This window comes from Rhinolophus sinicus, linkage group LG03 (assembly GCF_036562045.2).
Source record: "Rhinolophus sinicus isolate RSC01 linkage group LG03, ASM3656204v1, whole genome shotgun sequence".
Classification (NCBI taxonomy): Eukaryota; Metazoa; Chordata; class Mammalia; order Chiroptera; family Rhinolophidae; genus Rhinolophus; species Rhinolophus sinicus.
In genome coordinates this window covers 4,042,905-4,055,355 of record NC_133753.1, presented here as the reverse complement: position 1 = coordinate 4,055,355, position 12,451 = coordinate 4,042,905, and the positions used below count along the sequence as shown (strand labels likewise).

Here is a 12,451-nt window from a genome sequence, read left to right as displayed (position 1 = left end):
AAAGGGGAGACCATGAAATGGGTGAACACCCCCTCCCTGCACCTGGGAGCATCCATATGCAAACTAATCTATGCAAATGAAGCATACACAAACGACCCCTCTAAAGGTCCTGACCTCCTGGTACTCATCCCCAGGAGGTTAAACACCTTTAATCACCTTTCACCAACCCCCACTACTGCCTAGCAGCTCCTTCCAGCATTTTCCTGAACCTCCCACATCAGGACCTGGGTGTGGGGGGGGCTGCCCAGAAGAGTGTAGGCTCTAAGGCCCAGGCTGGGGCTTCCCCCAGGGGCTCTTTGGAGGGTGGGGGAGGTCTCCCTCAGGGCCAGCATCCGCACCGCACACCCTTGCCACCTCTGGATGGAGGCCTCCCGGCGGGTCTGGAGTATGTGCGGAGTGCGTGGTGTGCCACTTTGCATGGGAGAGGGATCATACTACTTGTAAGCTCGCCTGCACATGTCAGTGATGGATGTGGCTCTGCGTGTTTGTGTGTCGGGGGACTGTTTAAGTGTGTTTCGATGAGCGTATAACCAAGAGCCTGCGGTTTGTAAGTCCTGGGGACTGTGTGTGTGCTTGTGCACATCAGATGTGTGGTTGTGCGTGTGAGAGCCGTGGTTTGTTTCACACGACGAAGGCCCTGACGGTGTGTGTGTCGGCGTGTGTGGGGTGTTTCTGAGCCAACATGTGCTCGGGCATCTGTATGTTGACAAGTGTGTTCGCATGTTCAGGTTGCACGGGGCTCTGCACGTGCCGCTGTGTGGACGGCCTGGTACATGTTGAAAGATGCTCAGGGTTTCATAACTGCATGTGCGCCGGCCTCTGTGCGTGCCCATGACTGTGCCCATGACTGAGCATGTAGCACTCCCCACTATTTCTATAACGTGCTTTTGTGTTGCAGTGTGTGTTTGTGTCGTAGGATGTGTCTGGGTCGCAGTATGTGTGTGGCTACAAGTGTGTGCGTTTTTCCTGCGTTTTTATGGCTAGGGGTCTGCATGCGTAAGGGTTTCACGAGTCGTTTTCTGGGTGCGTGTGTGATTACGTGCGGATTCTACGTCTTCAGAGTGTGCATGTGTGGTTTTCTGGGTGTGCGAACCATGGCATGTGTGCTCGGGACCTTGGCGACAAGTGTTTTGATGTTTCTGTGCGTGTTTCTGTATTCTGAGCGTGTCCTTGCGCCGTCTTGGGGTCTGCAGACCAGCCCAGGTTCAGTTCATGCGACTTGTGCTAAGCGGGCCCGACTGTGCGCGCCCGTGTGCCGTCCTGTGTGGGGACCGTGTGCTCAACGCGCGCGGGGTACCTGTGCCCGTCTAGCCAAGAGTGCGCCGCGTGCGCGAGCGGGTTTCCGGGACGCCGCAGTGGTGGGGGGTGGCCCTGCGAGGGGCGGGGGTCACCGGGACTGGCCGGCGCCGGCCCCGTGCGCGCGGAGGCGGGGGCGGGGGGCGGGGGCCGCGGGGGGGCCGCGGTACGAAAAGGGCGGCGCGCGCGGCGGCGGCAGCAGCTCGGCGGCGGAGGCATTGGAGAGCGCAGCGCGCAGCCCGGTGCAGCCCTGGCTTTCCCCTCGCCGCGCGCCCGCGCCCCCTTCCGCGTCCGCAACCAGAAGCCCAGCGCGGCGCCCGGAGCCGGACCCGCGCCCGCGCCGCTCCCGGGACCGCGACCCCGGCCGCCCCGAGATGACCGCGACCGCAGTCCTCCTGCCCGTCCTCTTGCTCCTGCTGGCCTTCGGCCACAGTGCCCATGGTGAGCCCCCCGGCGGCCCGGCTCGCGCCCCCTCTGGGGAAGCCTGCGACGCCCCCCTGGCTGCCTGGTGACCTGCGCGCCCCGTCCCATGCGCCCCAATCCGGCCCGTCCCACCTAACCCTAAGCCCTGCGCTGTGCTCGCCTCACCTTCCCTGCCACCCTTGCATGCCAAGCCCGGCCCTGGGAGTCCCGGGGGGGCAGCAGAGGTGTGGGATCCCCAGCCCCTTCCTGCCCCGCAGAAGTGGCACTCGGAGGGGTGTCGGTGCGCTGAGGCAGGAGGTATGGAGAAAGGAGGTGATGCTGGGAGTCCTGTGAAAATGCTTTGGGGTGCAACTTTAGGGTGTTCATGTGTGCGCGTTTGGGAACAGGTCTGTGAGGACAGTGGGGGGTGACTTTGCCGTCGTAGTCCCAAATTCCCAACCAGGAGCCCAGCCCAAGCTTCTGTGTGACGTTTCTCTAGGTGAGGGGCTGCGACACTTCTGTCTGCAGCGGCCATCTGTCTCTGACAGCCAGAGAATTGCCCCCTTCCTGCAGTGGCCCCCGTCCCCACTGCACCAGTGGTTATGGGGGGGCTGTCTGGAACGCTGGACAGCAGGTTGAAGTAAATGCACACAGTAGGCACCTCTTGAAGTGTCAGAATCTTTAAATAGTGTCAGAATTGCAGTCAGCTCTGCAAAACCTTTGCGTGTTTTTAAAATATGAACAGTGTGGGGTAAGGGATGTTGGGGAATTTGACCTGGGTGTCTGGCTTAGCTGGGATGAACCTTTAAAAAAAATCCAGACACCTTACCTGTGAGCCTCCAGGTGAACCTGTCGGGGCTTCCTCAGAGATGAATACCTCAAAATCTGCTCCCCTTTTAACTCACTTAACGTAAGTGAGGGCTTGGCTGAGTGCCCAGGGGTCAAAATCTTTTCATCCACTGTTTCCTCATCCCTAATTTTAAGACTCAGGGGTTTGTATTTTGTTTGGGGGGAAAACAAGGTGTCTGACCTGCTTCTGAGAACTAGGCAATGTACTGTGGTCACTCCATAACCAGGAACGTGGCAGAGAATTTCCCTGAGTGGGTTGATATGAAGTGCCTACTGTGTGTCAGGCTGGTAGGACTACAGAGGGTAGTGGGCTCTCTTGAGGAAGGCGTTGGGCTTTGCTTTGGCCTCTGGGGCCTTGTGGGGTGAATGGTGTAACCTTTTTTGTGCCTCAGGAGCTGAATGCTTCCCGGCCTGCCACCCCCAAAATGGATTCTGCGAGGATGACAATGTTTGCAGGTAATGGAGTGGTTCCCCAGAGGTAGCTTGTAGGGGGCCAGGACAGAATCCTGGGGAGTCACAGTGTCAGGCAGAAAAGAGGGGTTGCTTGGTCTGGGCTGCAACAGCTTCCTCACCCCCACAGCAAACTGGTGGAGACAGTGAGGGGAGAAAGGACAGAGGATTATTGGAGGGACAGGCACAGCTCCTGTCTGCTTTCTCAGAAGTGGGGTGTCAGGAGAGCCCTTGCAGGATGAGACCACTGCAAGCCACTGCGGCAAAACGCAGCATTATCCTGGGCTCTCAGGGACCCCTCTGTCTGCTCCTCAGTTGGTCCTCTGTTTAAGCTTTTCCATTCAGGTGACTGTTTGCTTCCTGGGACTCACTGGCCCAGCCCTGTGCAAAGACCCCATGGGCCCTTGGTTCCACAGAAAGCAGCCTGAGCTCCCTCTTCACCCCTGCCCCCCTCATATGTCCCCATCTTTTTCCCCTCCCCCCCATGCAGGTGCCAGCCTGGCTGGCAGGGTCCTCTCTGTGACCAATGCATGACCTTTCCTGGCTGTGTTAACGGACTCTGCGTGGAACCCTGGCAGTGCATTTGCGACGATGGCTGGGATGGGAACCTCTGCGACATAGGTTGGCACATGCTCTGCCCTTGCCCACCCCCAGCTCTGCCCTCTGCCCCCTGCCCCAGCCTTCCTCCCCCCAGCCCTGCGGCTGCCTCCCCTCTAACCTTATTCCAATACACACTGGGTGCATTCTGTGTGGTAATGACCTGTTCATACACTTCTCGCTGGTGATTGGAGCCTCCTCACAGGTAGGGACATAATTTTGCTACCCTCTGCACCACTGGCACCCAGCATCCACCCAGCACCCGAGAAGGCACTGGGAGGGGTGGCAGGGAGCTGCCTGTTGAATAAAGAGTCACAAAATAAACACATTCCACACAAAGCTGAGAGGATGGGCAACACAGACCTGGATAACCTGTCCAGGTTACTGCAGAGGGGAAAGGAGAGCCGGAGGTGGGGTGGGGGTCACAGAGCAAAGACTCCAAGAGATTCATTTGCAAGATTGTTAAGGAGGCTGCAGCAAGCAAACAAACAACAAATAAATGGGGGCGGGAGGGGTCTATCAGTGCTGAGTGGTGGGTGGAAGGAGCTGCGTCAGGGCCACGAGGACGGGCTGGGGGCTGTGATGAAGAGCTCAGGGGTAGGGGAGGCTGGGGGCTGGGAAAGGCTGAGAAGTGGTTCAAGTGCGCTTTGGTGTTAGCTGTTGATTTCATTAATTTATGCAATCTTTGTCCTCCTTTACCCCGAGCAATTGAGAGTTGGCTGTCGCTGCATTTTCAGGCTGCAAATGTTCATCCGAGCCCATTCTCATTTGGCAAAACCTGCCTGGAAGCCCAGGCAGACTGAAGTCCTCGAAAAAACTCCAGCAGCCTAGGCAGTGCCGCAGGGTCTCTGACCCTCAGTCCCCAACATTAGCGGAGATGAGTGGTCCCAGTAGGGAAACTGAGGCTCAGAGAAGCAGAAGGGTCTGCTCAAGGACAGAGAAATCGGGAGAAGTGCCAGCTAAAACCCCCTCCCCCAGCCTCACGAATGGGTTTATTCTCATCTGGGCTTTTTCTAACACCCTCCCTTAAGGAAAACCTGAGCGCAGCAGACTTTCAAAATTGAGCCACCCCCCCCCCCATTGACTTGGGTCCTTAAAGGCCCTCCCTACTCCCAACCTCATCTCCCCCCCACACACACACACCCGCTCCCCTATGGTGCAGAGCTGACTCACCTCTGGCCTTCAGCTCTCCTGCCTCTCAGCACTGAACCCTCCACCCTCACAATAGCTTTAGCTGTTTGGGGACCAGGGGATCCCAGAGATGTCACCATCTGGGATCAGGGCTGTCAGCCTGGAGCTCCCCCAGTTGGGTATCTAAGCCCAGGACTTCCCAAGGGGTTTCCAGACAAAGTCCCCTCCCCACTGGGTTGACAAAGGCTGTCCGCTAGGGATGCTCGGTCCAGGAAATAGCCCTCCGGGTAATTGAGGGCCCTCTCTCTCCCTTTCCCCTTTTCTCAGGCCTTTGAGGCTGTCTCAGCCACAGCTGCTGCCCCGGCTGAGACCCCTCCCCCCAAAACTCCTGCGGGCAGCCTTCTCCATGGGAAAAGGTGGGCTTAGCCTCTACTGAGGAGGCTTGACACCTTGGGGACAGGAGTAGTGTGGTGGCCAGCTCTTTAGCCTAAATTTTGGATTCCCAATGACAACAGAGCAGGGAGCTGAGGGTTAGGAACCAGTCGCAAGGCTCCGCGTGCTCATGCCTTCCTTCTTTCCTTCCTTCCTTCCTTCCTTCCTTCCTTCCTTCCTTCCTTCCTTCCTTCCTTCCTTCCTTCCTTCTTTCCTTCCTTCCCATAATGATAAATCTTCTTTATGATTTCTTGCTCTCAGCCCGGCTCCCAAGGAATGCCTCCTGGACTCAGGATAGGCCATCAGCAAGGCAGTCAGGCTTTTCCTTATTGATTGCTTGCCATCTCCCCTCCATGAGGGTGCGGATTTTTGTAATAGAGGGGGAAATCTGCATGTGTGACCTCAGCATTGGGACCCCTCCCACCCCCAGTCAACCTTAACTTGCTGTGTCTCTTGTTGGTCCTGGCTTTCTATTTGGTAGAAAACCAAAGCTAAAATGTTTCTCAGAGACTGGCCAGAGAGAGTCCCTTTTTTTATAAGTGGGGAAATTGAGGCACAGTGTGGGAAGGGGCTGGCCTCTGCAGCTAGCTGGAGATGGGCATAGGACAGTCTGTCCCTGGCTCAGCTGGGGGTGGGGGAGCAGCGGGGAGGGCTGGGTTCTGCACTGTCACAGAGCCCCTGACCCAGGTCCCTTTGTTCAGCTCATCGCTGTTTGGCTGAGCCCGGGATAATGGAGTGTGCCTGACGGGAGGTGTAGAAAGACAGTGGGAACATACCCGTATTCATGGAAACGCTCACTGACAGGAGAGGGCTCAATAGTTCTAATCTTGACACCTTCAAAAGAGGCAGCCTTTTTATCGTGGACCCCCTTAGTTCAGAACCTGAGAGCAGAGAGGCCACTGGGAAGTGGAGGCAGTGCTGGGGCTAAATCAGGTTTTTTGGTTCCCAGTGGGGGGTCTTCACATCTCCCCTTCCCCCCTGCCCCTCTCCCCTCTGTGAGGATGGACCGGTATGAAAGACAGCTGATGTTTCTAACAGTTGGGCTGCACTAGCCCCCCCCCCAGCGGCAGTCCCCACCCCCCCAAACATGAGAAGCTGGACAGAAACCAGTCTGGAGGAGGCAGGCCTCAGGGACCTCAGCCTGGCACATGTTTGGGGGAGGGAAGGAGTCTGCTGGACTTAAGGAGGGACCTGGTTCCCTGGAAAAAAGTACAGCTGTGCTGGGTTGAATGCCAGCAAGCCAGCGGCCGTGACTTTCTGTCTCCATGATCTGTCTCGGGACCCCACTTGGTGACTATTGGCAGTGGCCACGAGCAGACATCTAGGCAGGTCATTTGGGGTCCCCCTTGATCAGTTGGAGGGGTCCCTCTTTCCATCTCCATCTTGGAAGCTCTCCTACCAGCCTCTGTCCCTGTCCTCTCCCTGGGGGAGGGACTGACAAGCTGTGGTTTTCTCTCCCCTCCCCCCCAGACATCCGGGCTTGCACCTCGACCCGCTGTGCTAATAACGGAACCTGTGTGAACCTTGATAATGGCCACTATGAGTGCTCCTGCATCCCTGGGTTCTCGGGAAAGGACTGTCAGAAGAAGGATGGGCCCTGCGTGATCAATGGGTAAATATTCTTTCCCCATTATGTGTGATCTGATTCATGCTGCTCTGAATCCTGCTTCACACCCCTAAAGACCCTTTCAGCCTAACCCAATTGGACCTGTCCCCTGACAAAAAACCAAGTAAGTGCCTGTCCTGCAGCCCCAAGGGGGGCCGCCCTCCATCAGGGGAAGTGTCATTTCCATGATTTTCTCAAATGACCCTGAAGGCGATTTCATATCCCCAAGTCCTGATGTGTGTGAATGCCAGTAGATTGGGACCATGAACTGGAGCTCAGAGCTGCATAATTTTCTAAAGGCGATATAATAAGAGATCAGAGTTTGGCGGGGCCTGAGGCTACTTGTGAAACCCACTCATGTTTTAGGGGGTAGTTTTGGGAACAGTGGAGCTGCTAGTCTGAGGGGGTGGGGAGAGGGGTCTGTGGTGGCCCTGGGGCGGGGGGGAGGATTAGCCATAAGGGCCGGGAGTTGGGGTCCAGCTCTCAGCTACCCTCAGTGGGGTGGGGACTCTGGGACTTCTGGGGAGTGAGCACAACAGACAGAATGAACACTCGCCTCTCCTGCACCTCAGCCATTTCTGGCCCTTATCTGCTTAGCTGCACTGATGGGGCTTAAACGGAGACTGGAAGAATCTTGACAGAAGCAAGAATTCCACTTAGGACCCGGTCCTGGCCCAGGAGTTGGGGCAGAGGTGCCCTTTCCTCTGAGGAAATAGAGGCTAACTGCAGAATCAGCTTATCTGGACCTGGCATTGCAGGGTGGTGTGGAGAACCCTGGAACTGGCAACCGCCACAATGGGCATTTACGAGGCATCTGAAGATCAGTACCCAAAGGGGTCAGAGGAGAGGGGGTGACACCAGATGCCATTTCTGCTTATTAGTGGGAAGGGAAAATACAGAGTGAGACCTTTAAAATATTTTGCTTTTCTCTCTAACAGACTTGGAACCAGTCTGTCAAAATACAGCCCAGGGCCCTTGAAATTCCTTCAGAGTCCAGCTCCTATGCAGCCCCGAAGCAGTAGTCTTGGTTTCTTTGCCTAAAGCCCCTTTCTTCCCTGGAGTTTTGGCATTTATCAGATGACAAAGGGCCTGTTCGTTTAAAAGCACTTACATTAAATGCTCCGTGTGTTCCGCTCTGAGCAGACAGCTTCGGTCTGTAAGCTGCACTTCGGTGAATGAGGCACTATTAACCAGCCGGGCACGGACGGCTCGAGCCGGCAAAGACAGACCGTGTATTTCTTTCACTCTGAGAGTCCCCAAGGGTTTCCTGCACAATAACCTGCAGGCTCACTCTGCTGAAAATAAAAATAAAAATCATAATGGGGTGGTGATGGGAGTGGGAGGGAGGGAGTGACATCCGGTGTCGCTCAGCTTCAGTGGCCCAGGGACCAGGCTAACGGAGAGGGCTCGCTCTAGGCCTGCGTTATTACTAACTGTGCCTCTCCCAGCCTCAGGTTCCCCATCTGTCCAGTGACTAACCGTCAGGCCTCTGGTCAGAGAGATGACATAAGAGGTGGGAGAGGAGATGGGCTGCCGGCACGGGAGGTTAGGTGTGTTCCAGGTTGGCAGTGTGACGGGGGTGAGGTGTACACCCCACACAGTCGTGCATTCCGCCCAGGACAGCAGGAGACCCTCGCAGGCAGGGGTACCAGTGCCCAGTGCCTCCCTGGGCCTCCCTGGCTGGCATCATTCACTCGCCTAATGTGTTCTGAGCACGTTTTGTGAGGCCCCAATAGGTCTGCCATGTGGAGCCATCCAAGGCCCTGCCCTCCATCCACAGCACCGTTGTTCTAGCCCAGCCCCCCGAGGGCCCTTTACCTGGTCCCTTATTGTGTTGCAGTTCCCCCTGCCAGCACGGAGGCACCTGCGTGGACGACGAGGGCCGGGCCTCCCATGCTTCCTGCCTGTGCCCCCCTGGCTTCTCAGGGAATTTCTGCGAGATCGTGGCGAACAGCTGCACCCCCAACCCATGCGAGAACCAAGGCATCTGCACCGACATTGGGGGTGACTTCCGTTGCCGCTGCCCTGCTGGTTTTGTGGACAAGACCTGCAGCCGCCCGGTGACCACCTGCGCCGCTGACCCGTGCCTGAACGGGGGCACCTGCCTGCAGCACAGCCAGGTGAGGTTCGAGTGTCTGTGCAAGCCCGAGTTCACAGGCCCCATCTGTGGCAGGAAGCGTGCGGCTGGCTCCCAGCAGGTCACCCGTCTGCCCAGTGGGTATGGGCTGACCTACCGCCTGACCCCCGGGGTGCACGAGCTGCCAGTGCCGCAGCCCGAGCACCGCGTCCTGAAGGTCTCCATGAGGGAGCTGAACAAGAGCACCCCACTCCTCTCCGAGGGCCAGGCCATCTGCTTCACCATCCTGGGCGTGCTGACCAGTCTGGTGGTGCTGGGTACCATGGGCATCGTCTTCCTGAACAAGTGCGAGGCCTGGGTGTCCAACCTGCGCTACAACCACATGCTCCGCAAGAAGAAGAACCTGCTGCTGCAGTACAACAGCGGGGAGGACCTGGCCGTCAACATCATCTTCCCCGAGAAGATCGACATGGCCACCTTCAGCAAGGAGGCTGGGGACGAGGAGATCTAAGCAGCGTTCCCACCGCCCCCCCCTGTATTCTCGGGGTCCCGCAGAGCTCACTATATGCGGTCTGTTCTCATCTTTGTGGTGGAATTTGCTGTTCTTTGTGTCCAATCTGGCGAACGCTACGCTTCCCTCTATTATCTTTGTGTGGCCGTGTGACCCACGCGATGCTAAAGCAAGCCTTTTTCTCTCTCTTAATGCATGATAAAAAATAATAAGAATTTAATCTTTAAACGCGTAAAAGAAATAAGTATGTTATTCTAAACTCTAAACTTAAAATCAAAAAAGACCAAAAAAAAACATGGCAACCGTACCAGGACTCGGGGCCGACGTCCCTCTCCGAGGGGTCTCAGCCACAGGGTCCTCGTGAAACCATGACGCGTGTTGTGCATGACCGACCACTGTGAAAAGGGCTAAAATCTCTTTCGTTCGTTAATTGTCACACGACACATTCGACTCGCACTCACTTCAAGTTCAATGTCGCCGTCCTTAGATCTTTGTGATTGATTTGAGATTTTGCAGAGTGCAGCAGCCGTGTGTTAGGCAGAGAGAGCCCCGGGTTTGGCTGCTGGGGGGCCGAGACCTTGTCCCAGCCCTGCCACTAACTCGCTGTGTCATCCTTGGCGAGTCCCCTTCCCCACCCCAGGCCTACCTTGTCACCCCTCTCCAAGAGGGGCTCAAACACAGTAATCATCAAGGTCCTCTCTTGTCTAAAACTGAATTAGGAACGAGGGTGCATGAACCCAAACAGTTCCAGACCCTAATAATTACGATCTGATGATGACTGAGTCTCGTCCTGGTGTCCAAAGGTGTTGGCTTATCCTGGATGAACACTTGACATACTGAAATTGACCCTAACTGCAGTTCTCAAAGTGGGGAGCCTCCTGGCCCCTCTTTCTCCTTGGGAACAATTGGCCGCTTTGACTCACCGTGTGCAGTCTGGACTTGCCACTTAAGCAGCCCTCTTCCCACCCACCCACCCAACAGTACACCTGCCTCCCACCCGATAGATTAGAAATGTCCCTTGAAATTTAAATGTACCTTGAACCACAAGTGCCCCTGGCGAAATCTGAGCAGCAACACAGCCCTCACCAAGGTTTTCCCGCGGTTTAGTGGAAATTGTCACTTGTGGGGCGTTTTCTGTGGCCATAGTGGTACCAGACCTGGCCTATACAGCCATGGATTCAGTTTGTGTTGCTGAGTTAATAATCCTCAGATCCCAAAAGACCTAGCCAGCTTTTGAATTATGAATTTGACTTTTTTTTTAAAAGAGCATCTATATTTTTTGCAAAAATAGAAGGAAATGGGACAGAGCTCTGTTTAGCTTTCCAGCTCTTGGAGTTGGGCAGCTAAACAGCCCTTGGGTACCAGATAGGAATATTTTGCTTCTTAAATATTTTGGATAGGAATCAATACTCTTAGCTTTATTGAGTATTACTTGCCATGTTTACCTTGTTCCAAGTGCTTCTTTCTAAGTCATCATTACCTTCATCATCTCGGTCATTCAGATCACCTCACACACATGAACATGGGTCACCGTCATCACACAGCCATCGAGCTTATCACCCTCAGCCACTGGACCACCACGTCAAGGCCCTTGTCATCTAATTCAAAGCCTGATTGTCATCTCCCCCAAACTCCTGATGTCCCCACCTAAGCCCCTGTCCTCATCATTCCCAGTTCTTTATCATCCCAGCCCCACGCTCCTCTCCACCCTCGCCACCGGTCCCTGATAGATGACATCACCCCAAAGTCCCATTACCACCACCCCTGCCAAGCCCCTTGCACCCTCCCCCCAAATCCCTCCCCATTTGACCCCCGCCCATCCCCACTCTCCTCCTCAATAGTTGCCTTCCTCCCCAAACCCAGTCACCTCATTACCACCACCATCACCACTGCCCAGCCCCCGCCCACTCCAAGCTCCTGTTGCCGCCCTCCTCCCCTCCCCTCCCTCACGCCCACCACCTGCGTCCCCCACCCCTAGTCTCTGAGAACCCTTTCCCCAAGTCCCTCCCCCTCCCCACAAGTCACTCAAGTCACCATCTCATCTCACTTTGAGTTTGTTTTAAGAAATAAAAATTTAAAAAGACAAAAAAAAAGAACTGTTGGCATGTGTCAGGCAGGCATCTGGCATCCTGCCTGGCCGCTCTCACGTGAGACCTTGATCGAGTCAGCTAACGGTTCTGATCCTCAGTTTCCCCAAACGCGAAATTCTAAGATTGGCTGAAATGATCAAATTCTCTGCTCCACTTTTTCGATGTCTCGTGCCCTGGTGACAAGGAAGACACCCCACTGTCTGTCCTTGGCCAACTCCTCATCGAGCCATCGATTCATCCACCACCACTTGCTCAGGAAAGCATCTCCAAGCACCTGCTGAGCGCAAGGCAGTGTGCGGGGAAGCTGTGGGTCCCGCCGGATGAGGGGCAGACTGGGAGGGGAGCCCACATTCAGGTGTCTCCAGGAAGCCAAGCAAAGTGCCGGTAAAACGCCGTGGGAGCAGCGGAGAGTCCTCGGCAGACGCCGCCCCTGCAGCATGACCACCTTACCTGCCCACGTGACAAATTGTCTATTACCAGCACCAGATGTGGCCGCCCCACCCAAATTGCACAGCGCCCACATGCACACATCCCGCGAGATCAGAACAGTGTCAGTGCCTCGCCACGGTCTCCACGTCGTGCAGAAATGGCCCGTTCCATCCTCTATGGGGTAACCAGATTCTGCTGAGAGTGTCAGGGTTTTTTGGCTGCCCATCCACACCTGCGTGTGTTTGGAGTGGTGTGTAGTTTACGTCACAAACGGAGAAGCTCAAAGACAGCTGTCTGCGACATGATCACCAATTCGGTCCCAAAGTTGAGAGAGGAGTAGGCGCGAAGATCTTCTTGTAACAAAAATTTCAAAAATGTCAATGGCGCTCTTTTTAGCTTTCCCGTTTACTTAACCTCCAGACATGCAAAAAATTTTGTTTATTGAAAAATAAACAAAACCCAAGGGCTATTGGTGTGTTTCTGTGATCTGTTGTGCGCCAGGCTACACTACTCCCCTCCCACAGGCGGCTTAGCCTCGGCCAAGAAGGGTTGGGGCCCCATGCTTTGCAGGGCCCTGCTTT

General features: G+C 55.6%; 1 protein-coding gene across 1 annotated transcript; it reads left to right on the top strand.

The window, feature by feature from the left end:
- Positions 1-1,486: 1,486 nt before the first annotated feature.
- DLK1 (delta like non-canonical Notch ligand 1) lies at positions 1,487-9,571 on the top strand. The gene is made up of 5 exons (XM_019747139.2): positions 1,487-1,737; positions 2,940-3,003; positions 3,488-3,618; positions 6,628-6,769; positions 8,604-9,571. The coding sequence occupies exons 1-5, from the start codon at positions 1,671-1,673 to the stop codon at positions 9,349-9,351; spliced, it is 1,152 nt and encodes a 383-aa protein (XP_019602698.1). The 5' UTR covers positions 1,487-1,670; the 3' UTR covers positions 9,352-9,571.
- Positions 9,572-12,451: the final 2,880 nt, after the last annotated feature.

Coding starts and splice junctions, on each gene's coding strand:
- DLK1 (XM_019747139.2), top strand. CDS start 1,671: ATGACCGCGACCGCAGTCCTCCTGCCCGTCCTCTTGCTCCTGCTGGCC. Junction 3,619..6,627: donor TGGGAACCTCTGCGACATAG/GTTGGCACATGC, acceptor CCTCCCCCCCAG/ACATCCGGGCTTGCACCTCG. Junction 6,770..8,603: donor GGGCCCTGCGTGATCAATGG/GTAAATATTCTT, acceptor ATTGTGTTGCAG/TTCCCCCTGCCAGCACGGAG.